Source organism: Zychaea mexicana (assembly GCF_025766255.1).
Source record: "Zychaea mexicana strain RSA 1403 chromosome Unknown BDB00scaffold_33, whole genome shotgun sequence".
Classification (NCBI taxonomy): Eukaryota; Fungi; Mucoromycota; class Mucoromycetes; order Mucorales; family Lichtheimiaceae; genus Zychaea; species Zychaea mexicana.
The window spans coordinates 360,745-388,571 of record NW_026516696.1 but is presented as its reverse complement, the minus strand read 5'-3'; the positions used below and the strand labels follow the sequence as shown (position 1 = coordinate 388,571).

The window sequence follows — 27,827 nt, the reverse complement described above, 5'->3', positions numbered from 1 at the left end:
TTCTTTTCTATAACTTTGAAATATACTTTTATAAAAACACTTAATAAATCTTTCCAGCCTTGTGCTGAGCGAAAACCAATATGATTGTCCATTTGTTTTTACTGCGCACGCGTGTGCCATGTGTAAATCGTCAAAATTACATTTCAAGCGGTGTCAACTTGTTTTCTACATTCTCATCGCGATTTGATGAATATTGACCTCTCAAGCTCGATTATGGGAAGCGCGACATGATGTGAACTGATGCAGTCAACGCCCTACCATATGCAAAGCAGATACAGCTCCTTGCAGTGTAAAGAAAAAGGCGAGCACAGTAACCAGCTCAAGGCAGCTTCTGCTGGGCTTGCTTATTAGGTTAACCTAGCTTTGAATGTAGACTCAATGGTAATGAAAATGCAAACACGGTATGCGTTCTCCTTCACGCGTCGTTGACATTTTGATTCGCGTGATTGGAGCGTTTCGTGGTGAATTAATTGGTCAAAGTCACATGGCTGGAAATCTTCCATTTCGAAAAAAAAGAATTGTTCAACTGACCCACCCACCCCATCCAAAAAGGAAAAAAGAAAGTTGATAGGGTCACCTGTCCATGTAGGCAATGTCAGGTTACACCGACAAGCACACTGGACAATGGGTCTGCCATTTCCCGAGTCATTGGGAATGCAACCACACCGACATTCCCCTTTGCAATGTGCACACGTCAGGCTACACGTACACATTAGTCTCGTCTTTCTACACGGCTCTCATGGAGTGTCTCGACTTGTTAAAGTATAAAAAGACGCGTTTTTTCTTTTACTCGACACTAAAGTTACACAAGGTCTAGGCTATCCAAAACGGGCGCATGAAAATCGGAGCAGTCAAAGATGGCTGCCTCCCATGCAGTTCTTGCGACTGCGGCTACCAGCTATGAACTGTGCAGTATAACAAATGAGCCCCCGGGTTCATGATAGCTCTTCCTGCGAAAACACTTCATTCAATTCGCTAATGTGTGGCATTGTCTTAAGGGAGATCTGCACTGGCAATCGGTGATCCAAGTAGCAGACTTGATTCCTACACGCTTCTCGGCATGTTAAAGATTTTGGAAGGCCTACACTCTTAAATTATAAACCTTGGGCGTTTACGCTCTGAAGTTCAATCAGTAACTTAGATGGCAGACCAAGAGATGCAGTGCTCGTTCTTTTAAATTCTTATCGTTTGGATGATGTTGTGTGTTTGTGCAGATTATGTAAGCCGTCTGTAAGATTGCTCTACTGCTTCTTGAATACAGTATTCTCGACGTCCAGCCTGAGAGCAGCAGAATTCTCTTCACCGCTTTTAACGATGGAAAGTGATCGCGTGCTTCCACATACGCGTTAAAAGCGCGGTCGAGCTGACGCAGCACGATGGAACCGCTATCTTTCTGTTTCTGCTCTTGATGTTCGGCCTGCTGCTGCTGTTGCAGTGGTGATGTTTTAAAGCTACACACACCTGTTTAAATACGTTCGCTGTTACTTGTTTACATCGTAGTGGTGATGCTGCAGCCGCGATTTTTTACTTACGCGAATCCTGCGGTTACTATCATGCATGCTTTCCCGCGTAGCGCAAGGCTAGCACCAAAATGTCAAGCTCGTTTGTGTTACACACACTCTTTTCACACATGCTGTCATTGGCTTTGTATTTTGTAAAGTGACAACGAGAGCTCATGGCTACTTCTTGTGATCGACTATAGATCGACTATATTTGCGTATTGTTGTTGATCTTATCAGAACCAATAGTTTCGGAGAATATCCGCAAAAGACAGTAACCACCCACTGTACTTGTATACTTCTAGATGTGCTTGCCCATGCATGGTTCGCTTTTTATGCTCCTCCTATCAATTTTTGTGTAAGAGAGAATATATAACGTAAGCTGGGGTTATGTGTTGTTTCTTTGTTTGTGGCAGTGAGAGAGATAATAGATATTATCGGTTAAAACGTATATTATGTACTTGAGCAACTTGTCCTCGGGAAGAAAATTAATAATGATCGGTGGATCTAGAAAAGTCGGGTCTATTGATTTTTACACAGTACAAAGTTTACGTTGTATACAACCTCGTTGATACAACAAAAATTCAACATTCATAAGCTGATGATGGTCTATCACTTTTTCTTCATTATCGTTTGCTTCAATCGCTTAGTTGCGATGATCTTGTTGAAGCATCTTCGCAACATTGCGAGGACTTACAGACCACCAAATAATGCAGCTACAGTTATATATTTAAAGTGAAGTATTCCTCGGCTTCGGCTCATACTTAATAGTATCAGTGCAGAAGCCTTAAAATTCTATTTGCGCATTTTTGGCTGATCTTCTCTTTGTCATTCTTTTCGTTTCTTGATGGCTCTGTTGTTAGCACTGCTATTACTGGTTGAAAGATGTTAATTTTACGAGCCAGTAATGATATGTGTGTGAGTGTTTTTGAGCAGGCAGCATTGATCCAAGTGCCATGCGAGCGTCGTCGCATATGGTAAAATACCACGAAAAGTGATGCGCATTTTCAGGGTCCGGCCATTTTTTTAACCCCGCGCCCCTCTATTTTTTCGATCCTTTTTGGCAGGAACCACTGAAAAAGAATTCATGCTGCAAGCAAAGTTGACAGTTCCAACAATAACGACACCAACTCGTCGCCATTTTCTTGTTCATTTAAAAAGGTCATTTCATGCAGCAAATACACTAAAGACACCTCCTCGTAGATCAGCAACCCCTTCTGCTGGTGCTGCAACGGCAGCAACAACACAAAATCGTTGGGGATCATTTCAACGATTAGCCCCTACCTCATTAGCACCGATCGATGTTACAACCTTGTCACGACGACCAGTACCCAACACAATCCTCAAACCTTATTATGCACAGGATGGATCGTCGTCGAAATGGGAACATATTATTCCACTTGTTCCTTCTGACGAGATTTCGCTTTTACGACAAGCAGGCCAGCTTGCCCGAGAAATACTGCAAGTCGGAGGGAAAATGTGCCTGGTAACACTAATCTTTCAATTTCAGGCATACACATACACTGGGTTATTTAAAAGAGGTAACTAACATTAAGGTATTTCTATAGCCTGGTGTTACTACAGATGAAATCGATGCTGTTCTTCATGAGAAGATTACAGAAAGTGGAGCATACCCCTCACCTCTAAATTATTCAGGATTTCCGAAAAGCGTTTGTACATCCGTCAATAATGTCATAGCTCATGGCATCCCAGATAAGTAAGTATTACAGAACTTTTTCTTTTAAAAAAGAGGTAATATTTTGTATCGCCGTGATTCAAAGAGACTGATTTCAAACTGCATCAATAGCCGCGAGCTTCAAGGTGGCGATATCATTAATATCGATGTTACGGTGAGAGTCTATTCATATTCGCCTATGATAATCAGGTAAAATGAAACTAAAGCGACTGATGGAACTTTTTAAGGTCTTTCTGAACGGATACCATGGTGATACATCCGCAACATTCTTAGTTGGCAACGTCGATACCCGTGGCAGAGAATTGGTCACATGCACACAAGAGTGTCTTGAAAAAGCGTTGGCAATATGCGGTCCTGGTGTGCCCCTTTCTGAGATTGGACAAGTGATCTGGTAAAATAGTTATACAGAGAATTTCGTATTGGATGAGTGGGGCCGGTACTTACTATAGCATTTCCGCCTCTTAGTGATCACGCTGATACTGGAGGATTTTCCGTATCTGAAGAATTGTCAGGTCATGGCATTGGCACAGAATTTCATTCTCTTCCTTTGATTTATCACCACCGTATGTAATCATCCACATTAAATCAGAAACAAACGTAGATAAAAGCTATTCATTGACATTTATTGGCTCGGACATAGGCAACGTTGAGGATGAAATAATGACACCGGGAATGGCATTTACGATAGAGGTATATTTTGCAGTATTGAGGTTTCTGTGCTCTTTTGAAACGGGTATTTAACATCAAGTTCTTTATTTTGCTTGTATTAGCCTGTATTATGTCAAGGATCTGCAATGGGTATCATGTGGCCCGATAACTGGACTATTTCTACCGTAGACGGAGGACGAAGCGCACAATTCGAGCATATGGTAAAAATAATCTTACTTGATCTAAACTTTTTCATTTCAAACTTATTTTCTCACACAAAGATAAAATGCGTTTAGGTGATAATCACCAATCATGGTGTTGAAGTTCTAACAAAATAAAAGCAAAGAACCCACAGAACACTTCCTGTGACTTTATAGAGATTATTGTAGATAGGAAAATGATCACTATTATATATCTATATGAACTGTACTAATAATATATATAAGCTTTATAAAAAACACGGCATATAGTACCTCCTTCGTTGCTGCACACATCATTATGTAAAAGTCATAATAGCTGTCGCTATAGTGTAATATAAGCATTACTGTCCAACAATTTGATATCCAATTCCTCCAAAGAGTACAAATCGTCGTCGTAGTCGTCATTCCCTTCCACTCCTTCTAGTCTCTTTTGAGATAATGCTACGGAATCCGCTAGCTGTTCTTGGCGGTCGATAAAGTAATCAGTAGCATAACCGGAGCACCATACCAAACAAGTCAATACAGCGGTGACTATGACCAGCGCTGGATTCGTCGTCAATAATTCTGGTGATGCAAACATTGGTCTATGATGCTTGTGACGGTTTTCGTTGGCACTAGCATTCGACATCCCATTTACTTGTCCTTAAATCGTCGCGTTTTGTCCCACAATTCCACCATAATCGCTCTTAACAGTTTCGTAGTTATTGTGGTTTTCATATGTTTCGTTGTTGTCGTCGTCGTCATCATCACCATGTCGCCGTTTCCCAGCAAAGTTGGCAAGATCATTACTATCCTGGATTGAATACTGCCTGCGTTCCGCTACTTAGTAGTTTACCGAATGGACGCTTTTCGGCTTTCTCTGCCTTGATTGTTGTTCGTTTTTATCTGGCGAAGCGAGCTCATTTTCAGCATATATAACAGGACACGTTATCGTCGTAACGGTAAAGCCAAACCAAAGAAGTATAAGACACTGTTGCATATATTCGTTAGCGTAATAATACCAGAATGGATTGGAATTAGAGGTAGGAAATAAAACAATTATATATGCCGCAGAAAAAATCAGATAAGACACACTAAAACATCACCTGTGTAACATATATAAAACATTATATTAGTATCATAAAAAAGGCCATCTAGCTTTTCCATACTCTCCAATGAGCACCGACAAGGCCGCGCTCGTCCCACACGATTCGATTTTCTCGTATTTCTCTATCGGCAAATAGCAATGCCGCAGCGCCATGAACATATCGCTTGGTCGTGTTGAATATGCCCCGTTGTAGCGTAATTATATCAAAAAACGCTACATCAAAAAGACAAGTTTTCAATTATTTATCCATGTATTTTTCCAGATTATGATTGATCTGCGGTTGATGTCTTGACTACTCTGTGTTATTGTTATAGTTCCTTTCTAACTGTATAATTTCAGCGCTGACAAGTGTTGAAACGACGCAGAACTGCGAACTTGAGGTAAGATAGCTCTAGTACACGATCGATATGGACTGCTGCTTCCAACGAAACATTCGTCATAATGAGCAGGAACATATAGCACAGTTAGTAAGAACTATGGAGTTAACAGAAGAAAAGAGCAAGAAGGGATGTCATCGCTGTTAGCAGCCCGCGCATTTGCACAATCGGATCGGTATTAAGCTGTCACGACACCGATTTGCACTGGTTTTCGCTCTTATCTTACATGTAAGAGCAAGCTTAAGCGTATCCTGCCAGGACACAGAACATTTTCTATATTTCGGATCAGGCGAAAGTTCTTCCGGTTAGATTTTAATTGACAACCATTATGTGTGATTGTGGTCTAGCAATCGTTCGTTTTTGAAAAGGTATACCGTATCATATGTACGTACTCGATACATAGATAAGTACTGAAGACTGTGCATGTAATTGTTGACTTTTTCTCGTTGTTTTGATTGGATTATTGGATATATATACTTCGCCATCCCAACAGCATCATGAGAGAATGGTGTCCTTCACTTTTTCTTTACGCGGGATAAATGGCTTTTGAACGAAATACTCGACCTTTGTACATAATTGAAAAACGTTGTGGTCTTTATGGAATTGTGGCACGATGTAACATATAAAAAAAAACGACAGTTTCTTTTTTACAGTTCAAATAGGAGCCGGTATATACAACAACACTCTGGCTCACCATGCGATTTAAGTGCTTCAAGTGGTTACCTACTACAGCAACAGTAATGCAGTTTAGAGTGAGCTTAAGGTACGATACTATGATAAATGTCCATTTAAAATAATTCGTTTAATTCAATCGGACAAACCAAGAGTTTCACTTTTAAGGTTCAGGATGAGGCCGATACAAAGGACTACGCTGTGCCTTATATGTACCACGGTAGTATCTTACATTCAAAACCGTTATCGTTCATGCAATACACTAAATTTCGCTAGTATATTTAATATGTAGCAGCAATGAACTTGACAAATGCATGCCTTGTTACAATTGGCTTTGGTGAGGAGTAAGAGTCTGTTCAAATATATGACCAGAGATCCTTTCCTAGGGTGAATCTTGTTACCCTGGCAGCCAGCAGTCAGGGGTCATGAGAAAATTCCGGAAACGGACGTACTTTCCTTTTTTTTTTGTATGTATGACAAAACATGATGGTGTGCTTGGTTTATCCAGTGACTCACGATGCTATCTTTCCAAAACGCATATACCCAACGATCACACTCAACCCCTCTTCGTAATGACCTTGAAGACCGTACCCGAGAACCTGCGTCAAACGAGAGGGACTCACCTACCATGACCTCGAATGGCGAATGCACAACTCAATGGCAGCAGCATTCTGAAATGTTGCCCATTCTCGGTACTTGCATATCGGACGTGCTGAGCATCACTCGTGGCTACCGTGATAGGGGAAACAAAACAACAAGATCACATTCTTTACCAGCAAATTCGACATACCGTCCAAGCGAACTTTGCATACCACAATTGAATAGTCAAGTTGACCTTCGAAAGTCTCAATGGATCCATGTTTTGCCGTACGATATCTTGAACCTGATTTTCTGTCAGTTATCGATGCACGATTTCGTTGTTTGTTTGGCCGTTTGCAGGTCATGGCTTTCCTTTATCAAGGATTATCCCTTGTTCGGACAGAACGCATTAAAGGAAATACCATATTTTTCTACTATTCCTACGACCACTGCTGCTTTTGCATCTGTGCCGAGTGGATCGTTTTTTGATTTCATGCTCACACAACAGTCGTCTATGCAAGAAATTCATATGGTCGGACAAACAAAGCAAGCTGGTGCAACCTTCCTCCGATTAATCATGTATTCTGCCAGGAATTTCAAAATTCGATCACTGCGTATGTCATTGCATAATACTTTATACATTAACAATTCCACATCGTATAAACAACCACCTTAATCCATTATCCAGTAAAGGCGTTTGCTAATCATTTTTTCTGCTTGAACCAGACCTGGAAGAATGGGAATACGATGCCACCGGTAGCGAGAGCATACTCTACAGTCTATTAAGATCATTACGTGAGTATGCAATCCTATTGGAACAAGTATCGCTGATTAACGCTGTGGATATACCATCCATTCAATATCTCGGCAACGTTCTTTTCGCGAGCAAGAACGCCAAACGAATCACACTTATCTGTAATCGGTGGCATCGACAGCAGATAGCAACAGCAAAAGGGTGCAGAAAGGCGATGAATGACCACGATGAAGAGAAAGGCATCGAGATAACGCATTGCGTATCTCACGAAGCACTGTATCATATTTCGACAAAATCACTACCCATACTATCCTTGACATATCTCAAGTTATCGCTTCCAGACATGTATAAACACCATTATCCCTTCGGAGGAAAGGCCTTTCCAAACATCTTTCCGTCCTGTCCCAACCTACAACATTTGTATATGGATTCGCTCGATAATATATATCATGCACAGGCTATTTACGAAGCATTCCATTATTGCCGCCAACTTCAGCATGCTATTGTCAGCCCATTCGCTGAAATGCCGTCTGGAATTGAAAAAGATCAAGACAAAGACGACGTTTTCGCCATAAAGTCAGATAACGAGGAGCAACTGCCATTGCGACGTCTGGTGTTCACCCAAGGAAACTGTAGCGGATCTAATCCTTTGCGACGATACGATTTATGTCATTCTGGCTGCCTCCATTCAGACAGCAGACACCTGGTTCCAGTATTAAAACAGTATCGCCATACGCTGGATCTTCTTTATTTACAGTATGACGGCGATGGAAAATCGACCAGTTCGTGCGTCCAACATCTTGGCAAGTGCGGTGGCGCTCCACAGCTACGCGAGCTCCATATTGTTGCTGAAGGAAATATACTAGTGGGTAATAATGGTGACGGTTATGACGATGAAAAGATATACTCCCAAGCATCATTTCTTTTCAGCAATCAGTTGGCTTTACTGGTTTCGCATTGTCCCTCGCTACGTGTTCTCGTAATCACCAGTGCAAACAACGCTTCGGTGTCTATGGCAATTAACGGGCATTTGCTACAAGCTCTCGCGAACAACTGCCCACTGCTTCGCCGTTTGGTTATCCGCGGAAAACATGTTGAAATTTCCGCAGAAGCCCTTTTGGACTTTGCAAAGGCAACATCAGCTTTTTCGTCCTTGGAATATCTTGATGTGAGCTGCTATGTACACGATGATAATATAATTTCTTTGTCCAACATGTTTCCCCTTTTGAAAACACTAAGGCTGCTTAAACCACATATGCTTAAAGGTAGCCTAGGAAATTTTGAATCTACTGTTTAATACACTGAACTTTTGTATACTAGAGCATATTGTACATGTAATAATACTGTAAAGCATAATACCTTTTTAACCTCGACTGCATTTGCCAAGAACGATATGCAAAACATTGCGTGTTGTACATTTAGTAAAAAATAAGATTTGTTGATTGTGACACATCAGTCAAGCGGCAAAAAGAAAAAGACGAACGTATTCATAAAAGAAATAGAAAAGAAATTCATACAGTAACTTTGTTTTGTTTGTCAAAGGGAAATTTAGAGGGGGTGAATAATATAAGGCAAGTATTAAGCTATGGGATACTTAAACAGAAATTGGGGAAGGAATTGGTAAGCAGTGACGGGAAACTTATTTGCCTGGATTCTCTTGATTGGCAATCATCTCAGAGACGTTCTTTTGCAACAAGTGCCAATCATCTTGCTTAGGGTTTGCAATCTACGCAGGTTATAAGGAAAAAGACGGTGAGTATCATGCAACAATCGTGAATTTTCATATAAATTATCGCCATTGAGTGCACCATACCTCTCCAATGTCATATACATATACACGGCCATCACTCGAGCCTATTGCTGTCTTGTTGCCTTCCTTATCCCATGCTAACTTGTTGAGCGCCCGGCCTGATCCAACAGATGTGCTTACAAAGGGTTCCTTCAAGTTTTTAAAGAGAAAGCTTAGTTTGCGTATCATGCCAAGGAAGAAACTCATTGTGCTCATATATCTACCTCCGTATCAGCATTCAAGTTCCACAGATCAAACTGGCCGTTACCATCCACTGATCCAAACAGAGCAGGATGCGAAGGTGACCACTTTACATCGTAGACATAATCATCGGCATGTTCAAACGAGTAAAGAGGTGTGATGTTGGTAGGCTGGGATAATGTTTTAGATGCAGACTAGAAGAAAATGCGCAAAGTCAGTGACTATTATAACTCCTATCCATGCACATATGGCTATGGCGTAGTGTGGATCTGTGTTTCTACCTTTGCGCGCCAGAGTTTGACGGTCCAATCCACCGAGCATGTTAAGAACAGATCCGAGAAATCCACGGACCCAAACAGAGGATGGAAATGCAAGCCAGTGACGGAGCCATAATGACCCTTGTACGTATCAGTTTGATTGATACCAGCCTTACTGTATGATGTTTGTCGTTCCTTGTAAGCAAAGGGCAAAAATTCTGAAAAAAAAATCTATATCTCGCGTTTCTTTACCTTCCGGCTTGATCATATCGACCTGCTTGATACACGTTGCCTTCTTCCGTGCCAGCCCAGAAAGTCGTTGTTTCGTTATCGGGAAATCCAAGGCACGTTACTGAAACCTCGTCGGTTTTGTTGTGTGAAGGATGAAGCAGTTCGAGGTAATCTTGTGGTTGTGCCAGCATATCCAGTTGCCATGAGCAGACAAAACCATCCGTACTACCAGTGATCAAGTTGTGCGCATTCTGGGTGCCCACCATTTCAAGTGAATACACAGGATGAGTATGACCTCCTGCCGACAATGGTGTCTTCAATACGGGTAACGATTTGGCGCGGGTATCCCACAGAACAATTTGTCCCGAATAAGTGCCGCCGATAACATAGTTTGGATGGAATTTGCTAAACATGACGCTCAAGACGTCCGACTACAAGGTATATCACAGATATACAGATTTAGCATTTGCGAGTACTTTGCTTCATACCCGGTCCTTCTAAACAAATTAAAACCTGTCACTCTCTTCACCTGTGAATGGAATACAAATTCGGGTCGGTCTTGTAAGTGAAGGTTCCACACTAATGCTACACCATCAGGCTCGTTGACAGTAGCAGGATTCTTATTATGTGAGGAAACAAGTAATTCTGGATACTTTGTTGACCAGTCGACATCCGTTACGGAGCGGTTTCGGGACCACTTTTCGTCCCAGAAATCGCATATGAATTTGACTCGCTTGCCGGTATTTTCATCGCTAGATAGTAGAAACGGAAGTCGTTCAGTTTTCCAAAGGACATCGTTATCGCCCTTCATGCTTTTAAGGTTACCTGTCAACATCAATGCCTAGGGTATAATCTTTCATGAAATCATAAGTTTCGTTCAGCGCTCTCTCGACAAATTTAGACGATGTATCCACAAAATCCAAGAACTCGGGGGATGTCAGAATCAGTTTCTTTTCTTCCTCCGTCAAGTCTAGTATAAAAATATAATAGGAAATGTTAATGGTGTCGTAATTGTTTTTTTTTTCATTGTGAGTCTGGTTACTTTACCTTGGAATTCCTCCACTTTTTCCAATTCTGCGCGTTTCCGCTCTTCCTCCAGCTGAGCCTGTCGCTGCTTTTCTTGCAGTTCCAGTTCATCAATGATCTCCTGACGGATTTCCTCCTCGCTCCGCTGGGGTGCATCGAACGATCCTTCAGCAGTCTGAATCTCTTTGCTGTACACCACTTGTTCCTAAAAGGGTCAAAAAACAAAAGTCTGTTCTTAATGATCACGTATAACAATGAAAGGAAACAGCATGGTTTTTCTTTGTAAGCTGCTTTACCAGAGGGGGGATATCAGCAACTACTGTTTGATAATCTGTTAACTCTGCAACATATCGAGGTGTTGCTCCGGATACGGGTGTACTCGGTGCTGCCGGTTGAGAAGTGATCGACGACCGATTTCCGTTAGGCCTACAATATAATTTTTTACTGTTAAATATGCGCGTTTGAAATACGGGAAAGCACAGGTTCCGTTGCAAAACCTTACTCGCTAACAGGTGTGCCGGGAACAGAGTAACCGAAATTGCTAGATGCCGGTCTAGATGGTGTGAATTCTGAACCGGTATCCGAACCACGGTCGGAAACTGCACCGGTAGAAGGAGTGGAAGGTCGTTCGCCAAGTACTAGTGCGACGAGATCATCAATGGCCTTTCTATCCTTGTTCGCAGGGCTCTACATAACATTGTGACCAAAGAAGACAGCCGTAGATAGCGAAAGAGAGAGAGAGCCAGATAGAAATGTTAAGTTGCATATATATATATGTAAGAATTTCTTGTCAATGTTGTTGCGGTTTCTGCATGTTTTACCGAGCTGGATGATTGCGTTTGATTCGATTGGGTTTCGAGAACAGCACGACGTTCTTCTCGAGCGCGTCGTAATTCAGCAAGTTTTTGACGCTTCTTCTCCAATTCCTCCTTTCGTCGATCCATTATGTTTTATTATTTGCTGCTGGTTGCAAGCACAAATCCTGCCCGAGAAGTGCTGTCTTCAAAAAAAAAGGAATTGGTGCCTTGAAACTGACGTATCACACACAGCTTTGGCACGTGACCTCCGACAACGCTTCAACGCATGCCAAGCATCCCTCAATTACATTGCCACTTTGCACGTCTCGCAGTTCTTTCTGTTACAAAAAAAACGGATGATCTGCAGAACCGCTACTAAGATTTTGTTGCGATGAAGACCGACACATGTACTTCTAAACGATATCGCCCAATATGACACGATACAGAACATCCGGGTATTTAATTTCATCGAAAAGATCAAAGTTACAGACGTAAACACGATACGACGTCATAGCATTACATTATCATAGTGAAGATGGATCCAGTGCACCCTCATTACGTTATCATATCAAGACGGATCCAGTGCACCATACATTCACAATATGAGGACTATTCTCCATCACAACACTCAAAACAACAGGTACAAACAAGAAACAATTATGATCGACAGCGACTTTTTGAAGAAGAAAAAACCATGCAAAATATATTAAACTAGGCGCACTACAGTGATACCTTGAGCAATTTACTATTTAAGACGAGATATACAACAAAAAAAAGTTAGCGATACTAATACTTAATATCTCTATTAACTTTTCATAATCGAAAAACAGCTTTCTTTAAACTAACCTGTTGCATAGCCTCAGCCTTAGACTTGGAGCGGTCCTTGCGGTCCAAGATAGCCTGACGGCTCTTGTCGATCTTGACCTTGGTGACGACAACGTTCGAGGGGTGGACACCGATGGGGACGGAGGCACCTATATATCCAAATAACCCACTCGTTAGCAAAACCATTATCTTTTTCGAGATAACACCCATCCTAATTATTCATGCCTCCTGCATTTCCCCCACCCTTTTATCTACTATTGCCTCGTGCGTGATACTTTACCATTGACCTTCTCGCGGTTGACACGGTCAATGTGGATGACCCACTTCTTACGGTACACCTGCACAACCTTGCCCTCGCGACCCTTCAAGCTGCCGCGAACGACCAAGACTTCGTCATCCTTGCGAACGGGGATGGAGCGGGTCTATATTATTTAGATTTCAAGTGTATGCGTAAGAAACTGAACTGATATAAATGGCGAATGTGTATATATGTGGCCATGTTGGATATGGTGTAGTCTTACGTTGTACTTTTCACGGAGCTCCTTGGAAAGGGCCGAGCTCATGATCTTGCGGCGAACATCAGAAGGAGCAGTGAAGTGAGCCTTTCTGCTCTTACGGCGCGAAGAGCTAACGTCTAATGGACAAGCCATTTAAGGAATGTCAGCATTTGCATGTAATTTTTTTCTCGACCTCGATATCGAAAGTATCCATCCATTCATCCAGCATTATCTCGCCCATCCATTTGTCATCTATCCATTTGGTGCATTCTCTCGACTATCCTCCCCTTTTTCTATCCATCTCTTCTTTTTCTCTTTCTCTACTTACCAGCACTGAACTTCATGGTTACGTGCTAGGGAGAAGGAAGGACTTTGATTTCTGCGGACGAGTCCCTCAATAGTCTCTCCCGCACGGGGCGGTTTCCAATAAACTCCGTCGTAAAATAGTCGAGCTGTCATTTTGGGATCCATCAGCAAATAATATTCAACGTACTAAAAGCACATACGTATAGTTAGTTACATGAATACATACCTTTACCATACTACGCTACATCATGTAAATGGACAACTTACACAACGTCAAAATAAGCGGACGCAGGTTGCTGATAGTCATTTGTATTTCTCCAACGAGCTTTCACTCTCATGTTTAATTTCTTTAAGACCTTTAAAAATTACGATTTAATATATCATTGTTCATGTTTTTGTTGCCAAGCAAAAGCAGAGTATGCAGTCACCTGCTTACCCACCTATCTTCACATCATGTGTAATGTTTCTAGACGGCTATAGTACGACTCTTGTTTGAAAGATTGAAAAGGAGGTATGCATATATAAAACGCTTTTCTTGCCAGATGTATACGTAGTAGCCTCACATTCTACGCCTATAATACTTATTAGGATGGGCGACAGCAATTTTAATCAGCAAGTCATTTTTGCTATTATCTGCGACAGAATGTACTTCAAGTAGAATGATTATAACAAGGTGTGTAGAAGGAAAAAACAATAAACAGTGGTCCCCTCGTTTAATTTCACGCTCAATAAGATAAACACTCAGTTATTTCAACTTTTTTCTATTACCCCTTTAAGCATATAACATCGCTTGAATCATCCTCGTTTTGTGTCCACTCTCAGTGGTTTCAACACTTTATTGAACCCCTTTGAGGTTGAAATTAGACGGGGAAATTTTGTAAAAATATATGATCATGTAACATTTTTTGTAAGCTACGCACGTTAATTCAATTGTTGACTTCACTATTTGCTCTCTGCAAGAGCATTCTTCTTGTATTCAATGAAGTCCTTGAATACGGGTTGGCGTAATGCCCACCAGAAGGTAGTAATCGGGCCGTTCCACAGGGTGTAAATCTATAATAAATGCAGCTTTAGCATGTGATGACAGCGCGTGAATTCAGTCTTATAAAAAACATATATAGAAAACATTTCACTAGTTATGATATCGCTGAGATATGGCAGCTGACTGACAAAATCAATGGCTCATATATTCTAAATACTCAAATTACCTCTCCTTTGTCATTCATGTACCAAGAGCGGCAGCCTGTCCATAAAATGTTCACAATTGGCATCGCAGGCAGAAATAGAGAATGTGAGTAAACAAAAGAAAAAGAGAGGGTGGAAAGGATTATGCGGGGTACCTGCTTTCCATACAGTGCCTTCGAAACCTTTTTGAACATTAGCTACAAATTCTTCTTGTGCCGCTTTCTTTGGCTCAATAGCAGCTAGGTCGTTCTTCACGAGTCGTTTGACGCATTGTATTGTATAATCGGTTTGTCTATAGTAATACCAGTTACTACCAATACATATAGCAGCACGCTTCTTTGTTTGTATGATACCGCTATGACTTCTTACACTTCAATCACCTAAGAAATGTAGCAACATTTATTCAGCGACCGCTTTTAGTACGTTGCAACTCTGGCTTAACATGGGGAGCAAACAAAGGGAGAGACAAGAAAATGTACCTACTGTCACTATAGAGTTATGGCCCAGCCCAGATGAAGGGCCAAGAAGTAAAAAGAAATTGGGGAATCCGTGTACGGTGACAGACTAATAGAGTACGTTTATCATGTTAGACCGATTCCCTTCATTCTGTCATAGAACTTTTTCCATTCATGAATGTGTATATATCCACCTTGTAGGATTTTGAGTTTTCCTTATCCCATACTTTTTGGAGCAGCACTCCGTTTCTGCCGTAAACTAAACATTTAGATGATACGTCCGTTAGAAGGTAGGGGGGGGGAGCCCCTTATCTTAATTCCCGGGAATGTAGGGCAAAGGATATGACGACTAAAACAACTTACTTTTGAGGTTTCCATTCATATCATTCACATGAAAACCAGTAGCCAGCACCAGAATGTCTACTTCTGTTTCATTTCCATCTTTATCTAGCAACGTTCGGCCGCGAATTTCCTCGATGCCGGAACGTGTGACGGTAACATTCGCTTTTGCTAACGCTTCAAGATAGTGTTCGGATTTCGTGATACGCTTGCATCCAACAGGATAGTCTATCATAGCATACATTTGAGTATTCGATTTAGTATGGATGATACTCCTGTTTTTGTTGTAGTAGTCATTGTTTTTAATGGGGTGTTGGTTGGCAACGGTATAGTGAGTAATAGTGCATGGTTACTTCTACTGCTATCTAACCATGGGTTCTTTTTTTGGATGTACATATTCTACCTGGAACAACGGAGGAAATTAGATCGGCTCGACCAGCAGCAGTGAGACGGGCAACCATGCCTTGAATAAATTTCTTTTTGACAACCTTGCCGAGCAGCTTATGATATCCAAAGTTGACAAACGTCAATTCATGCTAAAAAAAAAATGTTACATTTCAAAATAATCGGTCTTTGAGTATACTCTTTTTTTTTTTTGATATCAGGCGATGATAGAGCGGCTGCACCCAAAAAAGTACTCATGATCTTTTTCTTACCCTAATAAAAATAAGTAGACGATAAAAACGCAAAACAAATGGAACATAACGAAAGATGAACTTCCAAGTACGTGAGTACAAGTATTGATCTAGCATTAAAATCATGCATGCGCAGCAGGAACAATGTCAATGCGTGTTATATAAAGCTTCCGTTTGTGTAGCTTGCATGGTCTTTCCTCGTCTTTCTACAATAGAAAGTAGGTTATTGTCTCACCTCGAGGTAATACCCATGCAGGCGTCCGCTGGTAGCTGTAAACATGGCTCGCTACTTTTTGCAGCTCGGGGATCACTTGAACAGCTCTATCCATGAAATCGTTATCAGCCAGTTACACTTGGATAGCGTAGTCCATCGTATATATATGTCATTTGAGAAGAAAAACAACAGGACGATAGGCTAAGGCTGGTTAGTGCTAGATTTTTCATATGTACTTACGAAGCACCACTTCCAATGACAGCAATCCGCTTATTGGTATAGTCAAGATTTGAGTCCCAAAACGTCGTATGGACTATTGGCCCTTCAAATCCTGAGAACTCTTTTGGTATATTCGGGATCCTCAAAGCACCCACACCGCTCACTCTTTACAAAAAAAAATAGAGTGTCAAAATCAATAGCTTATCCACTGGTTATTCATCGATATCGATCACAGCGTTTTACATTGAGTAGTGTTACCAACTGCAACCACAACTGCTGCGCTTCGAACATGTTGATAAAAAACAGCCATGTACTTACACAACGTCGAAATAAGCAGAAGCAGTTTGCTGATGATCATTTGTATTTCTCCACACGAGACACCATTGCTGCTGTTGTTCTTTCCATTCAGCACGAACAATTTTTGTTTCAAACTTGATACGGTCATAGAGATGATATTTCCTAGCGACCCCTTGCAAATAGGCATAAATTTCTGGCTGACTGCTATAGTTTTTTGACCAATCTGACGAAATATAGGGTCTAAATGTAAGCTTTACAGCAACACTTTGTTCGGGTTACTGTACTTGATCATGGAGGCTGTATACCTGGATTCTGCTCGAAGCTGAAAGAATATAAATGGGATGGAATATCACATTCTGCGCCCGGATAACGGTTGGCAAACCATGTTCCTGCCACGTCTGACCATAATTCGAACACTTGTGCCTTGATACCTAGCTCTTTTTCTAGTTTTATGGCAGCACAGATGCCACTGAAGCTACACACACACACAAGACAGTGCATCATAGAATAATCTCAGTACCGTGGCTATTGTAACGAGAAAGAAACAAGCGTGATTAAACTCCATATACCCTGTGCCAATGACAGCAGCAGTGAGTGGCCTTTTGCTATTATTACTGTTGGTAAAGAATGGCATGGTATTTGTGAAGCAAGTGCGGAAAAAGAAGAGTAGCAAGGGTAATAAAGATGAAAGTAAAGCTCTTTTGTTTCGCCGATGGGTTATATAAGAAGTTTTCTCAAGATTCAACATCCAGCAATAAACTAGATATATGCGTGGGAGTAATCCGCTTGTAAGCGTGAATTTTCCAAAATTGGAAATAAACTCCCGCAAAATGACAAGCTTGCCCACCACTCCCTTTCATAAGCTTTTTCTGACCATTTACGGATTCTTAATGACAAAGTGGTAAATTACGCAATGGTCTGTTTGGTTTTAAACTGGTTATTAAAGAACAAAAGGACTAAAAGTGTAGTGGGATCGATCTTGGGTTGGAGGAGGATAGTAGTTGTAGCGCCTAGTATGCTGTGTCAGATAAAACATATATATAGACCTTGAAGAATTCGCTAAAGCCTCATCTTCTATTGCTTATTCACCTTTGCGTTGTATTCTCTATCCACCCCTCCTTGCTCACAGTCCCTGCCCCTTTGCATCTCCTGTATCGCTTAGTAGTATCCGTTCTGTACTATCTACCATCGGACGCCTCATGTGAACGGCATACTCTTCGCCTAAGGCAGCCTCTGGCTGAAGTCCTGCCTTTGATCGTGTACCTCTGCGACGGGTCAAAAGTGCGCTGGTGGGTCCTTGTGAATTCGAAGAATGAATTGCGTAAGTATTTCACATCGAACGACTGAGTGCCCTTTTTTCATGAGACACATAAGCTATCAATACATCAGATGCGTTCGAAGCGATAGACACGGAAGCACATTAACGAGATCCATAACGCATGATGGGTTTATTGCAACTGTTGCAGCAGTAAAGGACACTCTTTGCAAAAGTCGCAATGAGTAATAACTGGGATGGTATGTAGTGCATAGTAATGCCGGATCACACGAGGACAGAATGGTACAGGTAACAGAAAATGCTATTGATGTGTGATCACTTGACAGAAGACGCTCAATACGTTTATGAATGAGTCGAGGTGCATTTATATAGCAAAGGAGGATGTATGATCGTCCGTTATGATATGAGTGTGCAGCTCGCTCTATATGTTTGCAAATGACAAGTACGTATGGCTAGCGCAAACAAAATAGAGACATCCGGAGCATTGTCAGGTGGGACAACTCGTTCAGCTGATTTGGTATGAATAATATCAGATATGCAAGTCTAAATTTTGTTGTGTTTCGTTATCGGATTCCTCTAAATATTGCGGACACAACTCATAGAAGAGTTAAGCAATGTATGATCTGCTATTTTTTGTTTTGTTTTTATGCACAGCGTCATGTTAAATTTGTAAAAAGTCGCGCAATCGCTAGAGTAGGGGGTGGGAAAGAAAAGTAACAGTATGCAGGAGACAATTAAGCAGTTGGAGTAAGAGAGATAAAATGCAGTGAAGATGGATAAAAAGACTATACAAAAAGGTCAACGAAGGAGGGAATTTGTTTTGAAAGAGAAAAAAGAGAATGAAGGGGGGGGGAAAGAAAGGCGATAAAAAGAAGACAATATACAGGTAAATTTTAGATATCGAAAGTAGAGGAGTGTGTGTGTGGTAGAATTTCGTCAGTTGACGTTGTTGCGTAGGGAACTGGTTGCCTAGAGAGAGGCAGAGATCAGGTTTTCAAGGTGGTACCAAAAACGATATCCCACACTTTGGAAGTAATTCCGTATCCACCTTCATAGTCTTTGTAATGGTGAGCCAGATGATATCGCTTCATCTCGCTAAAGTGAATACGCAATACCTGAGCATGGTGCAGATAGTAATGTATGCAGTCGTAGCAGATGTAGCCAAAGTAAGCACCAGCAACAACGGCGTGGGCCGTGGCGCTGTTAAAGAGCATGTGCATCCCTCGAATCACTGGAAAGCCAATCAGCGCCGCTAGTGCTGGAGGCATGACAAGGCGAAGTCTATATAAAATGTGTGTTAACAAACACCTGTTATCCACCCACTCAAGAAAGAGTGTCACCACACTCTCTATAACCCTCGATCGTCCTCGTCAACTTCATATGAGAAATATATATAGGAAACGTACCGATCCATGGGCATGTGGTGGTGGATACCATGGAGTGTGAAATGGAGCAAAAGCGCCACGGGATGATCTGGCAGCCAATCATCCAGATGGAAAACGAAACGGTGCAGGCCATACTCGAGCAGGGTCCAAAAGAACACGCCACCCGCAAAACCTTCAAATGCTCCGATAGGCGATCCGTGATAGCTATTGACCGATCGCCACAATTGGTAGCTAACAAACGGGATCCAGACGATGGGCACGACGTACCACGGGGTATGCGACAGCATGTCTAGCCAAGGGTGACTAAAGTAAGGGACGTACCATGGCACAAACCGTGGTCGATGCACTTGTTCAAGGTAGTATTCTTTGGACCACGTTGCGTGCCATAGTTGCGGGAAGAGCGGCTTGTGTAGATCGAGAAAAGCCTGGTCTCTTGTTGTTTGGATGGGTTGTTGTTGTTGTTGTTGTCGTCGTTTATTAGTGTCACTGTTGATGATTTCGTCCTTTCGTGTTGCGGTAGGAGGGAACACGCCGTCGTTGTCAACGTCGTCTCCGCTTGGCGTTTTTGTAGTCATTGTTGAAGTCGAAAGGAGCAGGTCGTCATCCACATCGGATGACCCATTGGTTGACAAGGCCGGTGTGCTGGTATTCGAACCATGGGTGTCTTTGTCCGCAAGTTCACCCAGATAGTATTCTTCCAAAAGTTCATAGGCAGCATCGGAATGGGTATGCAACAATGCGTCGCCAAGCACGTGTGTAATGTCGGTTCCTGCATACTCGAGCACAATGTCGCGTCCGCCAGGATGATCTACGACAAAATCTGTAATGTCGTAGACTTTGTCCTTGTATATTATCCAGCAGGACTTGCTGTTTTGATGTTCTAGTACTTGACTCGCAGTAAATGTCGCCATGCTCTTCCTTTTCCCCGAGTCTTAAAAAAAAGAAGGTAGTTTTCTCCAAAAAAAAAAAGGGGGGGGGAGAGAGGAGGTGGAGAAAGTCCAAGACCAAGGTCGGTTATAAGAGGACGGTTTTCGATTGCCGCAACCACAAAAAAAAAAGAAAGAGAGCTCGGACCTCTGGCTAACTTACGTTGCTTCTCTTTGTTTCGACAGGTTTGGGAATACTTCTTCCTTTTTCTCTTTTTTTTTTTTTTTTTGGCTCCTTCAGCACACGCTTCCCTAACCCCACCACCCTCCTCGGTTTTTAAAAATTGTTAAAGGTAACAGGAACAAAGAAAAAGTGAACGCCCCTTTTGACGATTATCCCTTTCATTATTATTTTACTGATCTAATCTGTGGTTTTTTTAAAAAAAAAACAATAGGCCCAGCATGCAGCAAACACAACACGCGGACACGAAAAGCGATGCGAAGGTTGCTTCGCAGGACGTTGGTCTCATCTTTGTACGAGAGTACTATACCTTTCTGAACAAGCAGCCACAACGATTGCATGCATTTTATAACAAGGATTCGTTGTTTTTGCGAGGCGATGAGGGCGAATCGGCCCAGATTTACCGTGGTCAAGAGGTAAAAAAAAAATAGAGTTTCTTTTTGCCCCTTCGCTAGCCTGTTGCTGACTCGTTTGGCGGCGCGGGGTAGAGTAGGCTGCATATATCATGCATGAATGTCTCATAAAAAAAAACTTACAATGGACTTTTTTTTACTATCCAGGAAATCCAAAGCAAGATCGAAGAACTGCAATTTGAAGACTGCAAGGTGCTTGTCACTCAAGTGGACAGCCATTCATCGGCCAACGACGGCATCCTCATCCAGGTGTTGGGTGAAATGTGCAACAAGAATGAACTTTCGCAAAAGTTCAGTCAGACGTTTTTCCTTGCCCCGCAAGCCAATGGTTATTATGTGCTCAATGATATTTTCCGGTTCCTAAAGAATGAGGTCAACATTGACTACTACACCTGTGAGGACGACGAGGCTCAACATGAACAGCAATTGGATCAGCAAAAGGTCAAGGCACAGCAAGAATTGGAACAAAAGAGGGAACAGGAGCAACAGCTACAACAACAGAAGCAGCAACAGCAACAGCAACAAAAGAAGGAATCTACTGTACCTAGTGTAGAAGCATCACCCATTGCTGCTGTTGGTGACATCAAGGAAGAAAAGGAGCAACCCCAACTGCAGCCTGTCGAGCCTGCGGCAGCTGTGGAATCGGTCAAGAAGGAAGAACCCAAGAAGGAACAGGTGGAAGTCAAGGAGGAGGTTGCGGAAAAGAAAGAACCTCAAGTGAATGGTGCATCTACTACCGCGACTGCTGTACCTGCAGCTGAGGCGAATGGCAAGGAAAAACCAAAGGCGATGAAACAAGAATCCGAGAAAAAGCATCAGCAGCAGACAACGACTGCGAAACCATCCAAGCCAAGCGCTGCAAAAACATGGGCTAACTTGGCTGCCAATGACTCGGACAAATGGGCAGATGCCAAGGCACCCGTGACTGGATCATCCGTTGGCCAACAACCCAAGCAACCCGGATCGCCTTTGCAACCTCAGGCACAAGCTCAACAACCACAGCAACAACAACAACAACAGGCGCAACAACAACAGCAGCAGCAGCAGCAGCAGCAGGCGCAACCATCTCCTCAACAACAACAACAACATCATCATCATCATCATCAAGCACCTTCTCATCAGCAGCAACAAGGCCACCCTCACGGTCATGGCCAACGTAGAGGTAAAGAAAAAAGAAAGGAGAGCACAGGAAGGATGGGTTAGCTAACTTGCTACTCTAGAAGAAACACAAATTTTCATCAAGAATGTAAACCAGCATATCAATGAGGACAACCTTCGTGCAGCATTCGCACAGTTTGGCACGGTCAAGGGCGTGAATGTTGTGCATGCCAGGAACTGTGCGTTTTTGGATTTTGCTTCGACCGAATCGGTGCAAAAGGCATTGAGCCAACACAAGGTGCATGTCAATAACCAGATTGTTCTGGCCGAAGAACGTCGTCACAATGGCGGCGGTGCCGGTGGTGGTGGTGGTGGTGGTGGTAGATACCAGCATAATCGCCAGCAGCAGAATGGACGTCCGTATGAACGTCGGTTCCAGCAGGATGGCGGTGGTCATCGTCGTGGTGGCGGTGCGCCACGAGGAGGCAAGTCGCGTGGAGGAGGAGGAGGAGGAGGTGGTGGTGGTGGTGGTGGTGGCAGTGGCACTGGTCCGAAATAAGTTATGTATGGACCACAACAACGATAACGATGACGGGCAAGATGACAGGAGCCGTTCCCTCTCGATCCCACTACTACCTCCTTTCCCCTCCAATTATACATACTACAGTTTGCATTTGTACGAAAAGATAAAAGAACACCCAACTATCCCTACACACCGTATATACTCACTCACTCATTCATTCATTCTCTCTAAAAGGCATGTACACAGCACTTCTTTGCAAAATATTTCCCTCTTCCCCCCCCCACCCCTCGTTTCTCTAAATAAGTAAACATGGTAACCAGCACTTATGAATGGCTGCTTAATACCTCCGATGAGGGTGGAGCAAAAAAATGGCCCATACCATTTAAGGCAATCTATCCAAAAGTATTGAAAGAGATCATCACACACAGCGAAACCAGAGTGTGGTGTCTGCCGGACCCCCCCCCCAACCCAACCCAATTCATACTGTTGCTATAATTGCAGCGTCCGTCGTGTCTCTTCTCGTACTATACACTCCCCTCTTTCCCACTCTTTCTTTTCATCTCGGAACAAGCGGGAACAAGAGGATACCCCACCCTCCCCTCACCCTTTTAACAACTTCACCGGCAATAGCTTGAATCGGGTCTATAACGACAACAAGAATCGACGCAAACGACGGTCGCCCCCCTCCCCCCCTCTTTGTATAACGCTTATTTTCCTCTTCCATCAAACATATTATAAAAAAGTTTAATAATTCGGAGCATCTTTGGTCTCTCTTTCTTTCTTTCTTCCTTTCTTCTATTTCTGTTGGGCCACTCCCCATTGACCAACAACCCCCTCTTTCTTTTTTCAATCCCAATTCCCTCCTCCCTCCTCCATCCCTTTCATCTTTTTTTTTTTCTTGATTCGTAAGTTTGCTTTAAAGATCTCGGATCGCTTTATTGATGATGAACTTGGCTCAACACATGGACTCAATGTTATATATTTATAACAATAATAGAAATCGATCGGTTTGGTCATATATTACAGTTGGGGTTGCCACCTTCTCTTTACCTGTTCATTACACAAGAGCCGTTTATTCACTGTAACGACGGCACACGACGACATTCGTTAATAACAATCTTCTTTTACTCTACACGAGCATCAACGTGTTTCACATCACACCAACTTCCATCGTCATCATCATCATCATCATCATCACCATCATCTGTAATTTGCAACAAACAAAATAATCTTTCTTCCAAAGGTAACTGAATTGTTGTGGGGTTGTACAGAAAAGGATTTTGTACAAGCATATATAGCTGTCTCGTAGGATGTGTATACTGAGGAAAGGGTCAAAGCACAGTCGATTAACCTTAATTTAGCATCACTATAATTTGTCAAGAAACGTATAATGACGCCATCCAATGCTTCCTTAACCACCAGCACTTCCACCATCATGAAACACACTGCCGCAGAACCTGAAGGCACAAAAAAGTCCCGCTTTTCTCCGTCTTACTAGTAAGTCAACACTTTAAGAGCATGTTTGCACATTATGCAGATCTCAGGATGGATAGGATGCTAAAAAAAAAAGAAAACCATTAGCGACGTGTATGCTGGCAACCCACCCCCATCGTCCGCACAAATGATGATGAGCAGCGCTTATTCACCAGGCCCGGGCACATACCATCAGACAACAGCCTCCAATGCCTTTAGTCAATATCCCAGCAGCGCCACTTCGACGTATGCCAACTACCCGACAGGCAATGGCAGCCAACAAGCTGCTGGTCTGAACGGACCACCGACGCCACAATTTGTGCAAAGCACATCCCTGGGTCCACCCTCGCCTGCTGCAGCGCTGGTATCTCCCTTTTCGACGCCACAATTCACCAATGCGACCACTGCTGCTGGCTATTCGCCCCACCATCATCACCATCATCCTCATCATCACCCGCACGCGCATCCGATGCCATCGCCGCAACAACTCTCCTCTGCATCGCACCAGACTGCTCGGACAGTCTATGTGGGCAACATTCCCACCGACACGCCTGTGTCTGAGATTCTCGATCACGTCAAGGCGGGTCATGTCGACTCAATCCGGCCACTTCCGGAAAAGAACTGCGTGTTTATTACGTTTGTGGAAGCCAGTGCGGCAGCCCAGTTCTACCACGAAACCACGACGACCAAGAAGCTGACCGTGAACGGTGCTGAGCTCCGTGTTGGGTGGGGCCGGCCAAGTTCAATCCCGACTCAGATCCACGTGGCATTGCAAAACGGCGCAAGCAGAAACGTCTTTTTGGGCTCGCTCGATGGGACGATCGTCACAGAACAATACCTGGACGATCAGCTGTCACGCTTTGGTCCGATTGAACATATCAAGCTGATCAAGGATAAGAATATCGCCTTTGTCCATTTTCTCAGCACGTCGAGTGCTATCAAGTGTGTCGCCTCGTTGCCCAATGAAAAGGAATGGGGGTCTCGTCGTGTCAATTACGGCCGTGATCGGTGTGCTCCTTCGTCGAAATCTTCCGCGGCGACGTCGAACCATTCTTCTTCGACGACAACAACAACAACAACAACAACAGCAACGGCTGGTGCTGGTGGTGCGACGACAACAACTTCGGCAGCTCAGGCAGCCGCAGCAGCTGCAGCCGCAGTAGGTGCAACGACTTATATGCCCCATCATCATCATCCTCACCCTCATCACCAGGTATATCCCTCTTCGACAAGCTACCCCAATACCTTCCAAGTCCGGTTCCCGTCGACCGTGTCGTATGATCCATATACGGGTGCAGCTGTCGAAACGTATCCAGCATCGCCGGTTGCAGCAGCCAGCGTAGCCGCTGCAGCCGCTGCGGCAGCAGGCAGTCCCTCAGCAACAGCATCTTTGATGGGCGTTGCTAACCGCACCATCTATTTGGGCAACATCCACCCGGACACGACATGCGAAGAAATCTGCAACGTGATCCGCGGAGGGATTCTGAGCCAGATCCGGTACTTGTCGGACAAGCACATTGCCTTTGTGACGTTTGTCGATCCAGCATTGGCACTGCATTTCTACAACCAAGCGCTGTACCATGGACTGGTGATCAAGAACCGGCGTCTCAAGATTGGATGGGGCAAAGCATCGGCCCTGTCGCCGATGGTCATGTCAGCGGTCCAGAACGGTGGATCGCGCAATGTCTATCTCGGCAACATTGATGAGACGATCACGGAGGAAAAGCTCAAGCAGGACTTTTCGGACTATGGCGAGATTGAATTGGTCAACACGCTCAAGGAGAAGAATTGTGCGTTTGTCAATTTCACGAGCATTGCTGCTGCAGCCAGAGCGATTGAAGGGATTCGGTCCAAGGAGGAGTACAAGAAGTTCAGGATCAATTATGGCAAGGATCGGTGTGGTAATCCGCCTCGTATGCATAACAATGGTCGGCACCCACAGCAGAGTCAGGGGGGTGGTGGTCAGAGTCAGCAACAGCAACAGCAGCAGCAGCAGCAGCAGCAAAAGATGGATCCGGCCCTGTTGACGCCGTCATCGGTTACGGCGGACTCAAAGGACGAGCACCAGCAGCTTGAAGGAGAAGAGGACGACCAAGGCCAACATCATTCAACCTGTTCTTCGCAAGATGCCGTTGTGCCAAATGTGGATACGGTCAATAGTGCATTAGAGTCTGTGCTTGTGCCGAATGGGTAAATATTGACACTCTATGTTTGCGCCACGTGTCGATCTACATTTTTTAGTCAGTTACTAACCATTTTTTAACCCTTGAATGTGTGTTATTTTAATATCATAGCATCTAATTATCTACACTGCAGCATAAAAAAAAATATACGACGCTCCTCTAAAATCAAGCAATTACCCACCTTCTTTATTAACACCCGCCTTTGTTTTAAAACTTTACACAATTTGGAAGAGAGCGGGGAAGCGAACAAGTTCCGTTGTGAAATCCCGAGTTGAGAGATTTGTCCCTGTACATTTGCCCTTGTTTATTTGTAATCTCCTCCGCCGCCCCCCCCCCACTCACGCACTCACTGTTATTCAACCACTTTACACATTACCTTTTCTCAAACAACAACAAAAAAGAAATTGACAATGACCCCCATTAAAAAAAAAAAAAGTACGCACAACCCCGCCTTGTTTTCAACCCTAATCTCATCAAAAAACATTTATACACATACTTCATCACCCCATATATATTACAATTTACAAGTATAACAAAAAAAAATAGATCTTTTTTTTTTAAACCGTGTTTTCCATCCAAAATGTCGTCATGTCATTTACCAGCAAGATACTAACTGGGAGCAGCAAAGTCGTAATAAAGTGATTCGATTAGACGTTATGTACCGAGAGAGAAACAACGACTGAGTCTGTTTCGACTTTTGCGAAATCACGATCAGCATCCAAAGCTAATCGATGATCACAGCTCCATATCGTATTTGTTTTGTTATGATACCACAAAAATCAAGGAGTGACGAAAGGCAGCGCTTGACTAATTCTCTTCGACTGCAACATTTCGGCCGATTCAAATCGAGCTAAAATACATGTCATTGATACGTCGTGTTACAAACACGTCAAGAACACACCATGCTTGCTCCCCTGTTACAAGATAAGCAATTCGTTTTTTGATCGGGCGTCTCCTTTTTTTTTTTCGCTTACATGTATAATATCTGTTGGAGATATTATTTTGTTGTTTCCAAACTGCAGATTCCCCCCCCCCACTATATAGTTGCACACGTTTTAGCTTAAATTTCTGTAATAAGCCCCCTGGTTCATGGACTGACAAATGCCAAAATCACAATTCAGTGATGCGACAAAAAAGATCTGTTGCTGCTCGTCGATTTTTGCTTTGCTATCTAGAAAGACGCTACGAGATACGTGAGGGGGCTGACATTGTCGTCGTCGTCGTCGTCTTCTCCCACTGTCACAGTGAGTGTCCTCCTTCTGGGGCTTGTACTAGAAAGCAAGTATGTATGATTGGAGACAAAAGTTATTGCTGCAGTATCTGATCCATCGTATAGAATGGCGCGTCATGTTGAGTACTCAAAAGTGTCGCTGTGCCTTTTCTTTTTATGTACGTGCGTTTGGGTGTTTCATATTTCAACAATTAAAACAAATCGATACATCCGTAGTTGCTTCAATCACTTTGCAATGCCTTCTTGATATTAAAAGATGGTATGCTATCTGGGGCAACTCATTGTTTGACACAAGCACAATGCACGGACCATGTAGCAAAATTGTTGTGACACCCCGTCGCCTAGCTATTATC

The 27,827-nt window shown here is 43.1% G+C and overlaps 9 protein-coding genes across 9 annotated transcripts; 4 read left to right on the top strand and 5 right to left on the bottom strand.

Moving 5' to 3' along the window:
- Window positions 1–2,568: 2,568 nt before the first annotated feature.
- Window positions 2,569–4,321, top strand: BDB00DRAFT_821808 (peptidase M24, structural domain-containing protein). The gene is made up of 8 exons (XM_053123427.1): window positions 2,569–2,985; window positions 3,068–3,216; window positions 3,307–3,349; window positions 3,423–3,586; window positions 3,661–3,758; window positions 3,836–3,885; window positions 3,966–4,064; window positions 4,140–4,321. Exons 1-8 carry the CDS (start codon window positions 2,587–2,589, stop codon window positions 4,179–4,181), a joined length of 1,044 nt encoding a protein of 347 aa, XP_052980109.1. The 5' UTR covers window positions 2,569–2,586; the 3' UTR covers window positions 4,182–4,321.
- Window positions 4,322–4,365: 44 nt separating this feature from the next.
- On the bottom strand, window positions 4,366–5,570 carry BDB00DRAFT_928769 (uncharacterized protein; the record flags this gene model as incomplete). The annotated part of the gene is made up of 4 exons (XM_053128937.1): window positions 4,366–4,607; window positions 4,719–4,836; window positions 5,192–5,343; window positions 5,477–5,570. 4 exons carry the CDS (start codon window positions 5,568–5,570, stop codon window positions 4,366–4,368), a joined length of 606 nt encoding a protein of 201 aa, XP_052980108.1.
- Window positions 5,571–6,668: 1,098 nt separating this feature from the next.
- On the top strand, window positions 6,669–8,915 carry BDB00DRAFT_821803 (uncharacterized protein). The gene is made up of 2 exons (XM_053123426.1): window positions 6,669–7,372; window positions 7,485–8,915. The coding sequence occupies exons 1-2, from the start codon at window positions 6,697–6,699 to the stop codon at window positions 8,807–8,809; spliced, it is 2,001 nt and encodes a 666-aa protein (XP_052980107.1). The 5' UTR covers window positions 6,669–6,696; the 3' UTR covers window positions 8,810–8,915.
- BDB00DRAFT_821801 (WD40-repeat-containing domain protein) lies at window positions 8,916–12,009 on the bottom strand. The gene is made up of 11 exons (XM_053123425.1): window positions 11,838–12,009; window positions 11,519–11,703; window positions 11,313–11,442; window positions 11,038–11,221; window positions 10,816–10,960; window positions 10,520–10,742; window positions 10,012–10,421; window positions 9,784–9,934; window positions 9,526–9,696; window positions 9,326–9,451; window positions 8,916–9,238 (listed from the first exon to the last, which is right to left on the bottom strand). The coding sequence occupies exons 1-11, from the start codon at window positions 11,958–11,960 to the stop codon at window positions 9,152–9,154; spliced, it is 1,935 nt and encodes a 644-aa protein (XP_052980106.1). The 5' UTR covers window positions 11,961–12,009; the 3' UTR covers window positions 8,916–9,151.
- Window positions 12,010–12,626: 617 nt separating this feature from the next.
- Window positions 12,627–13,288, bottom strand: BDB00DRAFT_762938 (ribosomal protein L24; the record flags this gene model as incomplete). Its single annotated transcript, XM_053119364.1, has 3 exons — window positions 12,627–12,787; window positions 12,919–13,060; window positions 13,160–13,288. 3 exons carry the CDS (start codon window positions 13,286–13,288, stop codon window positions 12,627–12,629), a joined length of 432 nt encoding a protein of 143 aa, XP_052980105.1.
- A 1,052-nt stretch (window positions 13,289–14,340) lies between these two features.
- BDB00DRAFT_821797 (putative flavin-binding monooxygenase) lies at window positions 14,341–17,455 on the bottom strand. Its single transcript, XM_053123424.1, has 14 exons — window positions 17,355–17,455; window positions 17,091–17,260; window positions 16,807–17,008; window positions 16,510–16,653; window positions 16,291–16,376; window positions 16,077–16,165; window positions 15,824–15,956; window positions 15,445–15,648; window positions 15,276–15,340; window positions 15,110–15,190; window positions 14,996–15,006; window positions 14,782–14,918; window positions 14,650–14,684; window positions 14,341–14,494 (listed from the first exon to the last, which is right to left on the bottom strand). The coding sequence occupies exons 1-14, from the start codon at window positions 17,417–17,419 to the stop codon at window positions 14,384–14,386; spliced, it is 1,533 nt and encodes a 510-aa protein (XP_052980104.1). The 5' UTR covers window positions 17,420–17,455; the 3' UTR covers window positions 14,341–14,383.
- A 1,592-nt stretch (window positions 17,456–19,047) lies between these two features.
- Window positions 19,048–20,357, bottom strand: BDB00DRAFT_763044 (uncharacterized protein; the record flags this gene model as incomplete). Its single annotated transcript, XM_053119373.1, has 3 exons — window positions 19,048–19,342; window positions 19,468–19,996; window positions 20,129–20,357. 3 exons carry the CDS (start codon window positions 20,355–20,357, stop codon window positions 19,048–19,050), a joined length of 1,053 nt encoding a protein of 350 aa, XP_052980103.1.
- A 417-nt stretch (window positions 20,358–20,774) lies between these two features.
- On the top strand, window positions 20,775–22,623 carry BDB00DRAFT_872075 (uncharacterized protein; the record flags this gene model as incomplete). Its single annotated transcript, XM_053126910.1, has 3 exons — window positions 20,775–20,969; window positions 21,114–22,128; window positions 22,187–22,623. 3 exons carry the CDS (start codon window positions 20,775–20,777, stop codon window positions 22,621–22,623), a joined length of 1,647 nt encoding a protein of 548 aa, XP_052980102.1.
- A 1,354-nt stretch (window positions 22,624–23,977) lies between these two features.
- Window positions 23,978–26,254, top strand: BDB00DRAFT_787720 (uncharacterized protein; the record flags this gene model as incomplete). The annotated part of the gene is made up of 2 exons (XM_053120723.1): window positions 23,978–24,084; window positions 24,169–26,254. The coding sequence occupies 2 exons, from the start codon at window positions 23,978–23,980 to the stop codon at window positions 26,252–26,254; spliced, it is 2,193 nt and encodes a 730-aa protein (XP_052980101.1).
- Between the last annotated feature and the right edge of the window lie 1,573 nt (window positions 26,255–27,827).

Coding starts and splice junctions, on each gene's coding strand:
- BDB00DRAFT_821808 (XM_053123427.1), top strand. CDS start 2,587: ATGCTGCAAGCAAAGTTGACAGTTCCAACAATAACGACACCAACTCGT. Junction 3,217..3,306: donor GCTCATGGCATCCCAGATAA/GTAAGTATTACA, acceptor CTGCATCAATAG/CCGCGAGCTTCAAGGTGGCG. Junction 3,587..3,660: donor GAGATTGGACAAGTGATCTG/GTAAAATAGTTA, acceptor TCCGCCTCTTAG/TGATCACGCTGATACTGGAG.
- BDB00DRAFT_821803 (XM_053123426.1), top strand. CDS start 6,697: ATGCTATCTTTCCAAAACGCATATACCCAACGATCACACTCAACCCCT. Junction 7,373..7,484: donor TTTCAAAATTCGATCACTGC/GTATGTCATTGC, acceptor TGCTTGAACCAG/ACCTGGAAGAATGGGAATAC.
- BDB00DRAFT_821801 (XM_053123425.1), bottom strand. CDS start 11,960: ATGGATCGACGAAAGGAGGAATTGGAGAAGAAGCGTCAAAAACTTGCT. Junction 10,743..10,815: donor CTAGGCATTGATGTTGACAG/GTAACCTTAAAA, acceptor TCTACTATCTAG/CGATGAAAATACCGGCAAGC. Junction 10,422..10,519: donor AATTTGTATTCCATTCACAG/GTGAAGAGAGTG, acceptor TATACCTTGTAG/TCGGACGTCTTGAGCGTCAT.
- BDB00DRAFT_821797 (XM_053123424.1), bottom strand. CDS start 17,419: ATGCCATTCTTTACCAACAGTAATAATAGCAAAAGGCCACTCACTGCT. Junction 16,654..16,806: donor TCTGCTTATTTCGACGTTGT/GTAAGTACATGG, acceptor TTTTTTGTAAAG/AGTGAGCGGTGTGGGTGCTT. Junction 15,649..15,823: donor AATTTCCTCCGTTGTTCCAG/GTAGAATATGTA, acceptor ATGCTATGATAG/ACTATCCTGTTGGATGCAAG.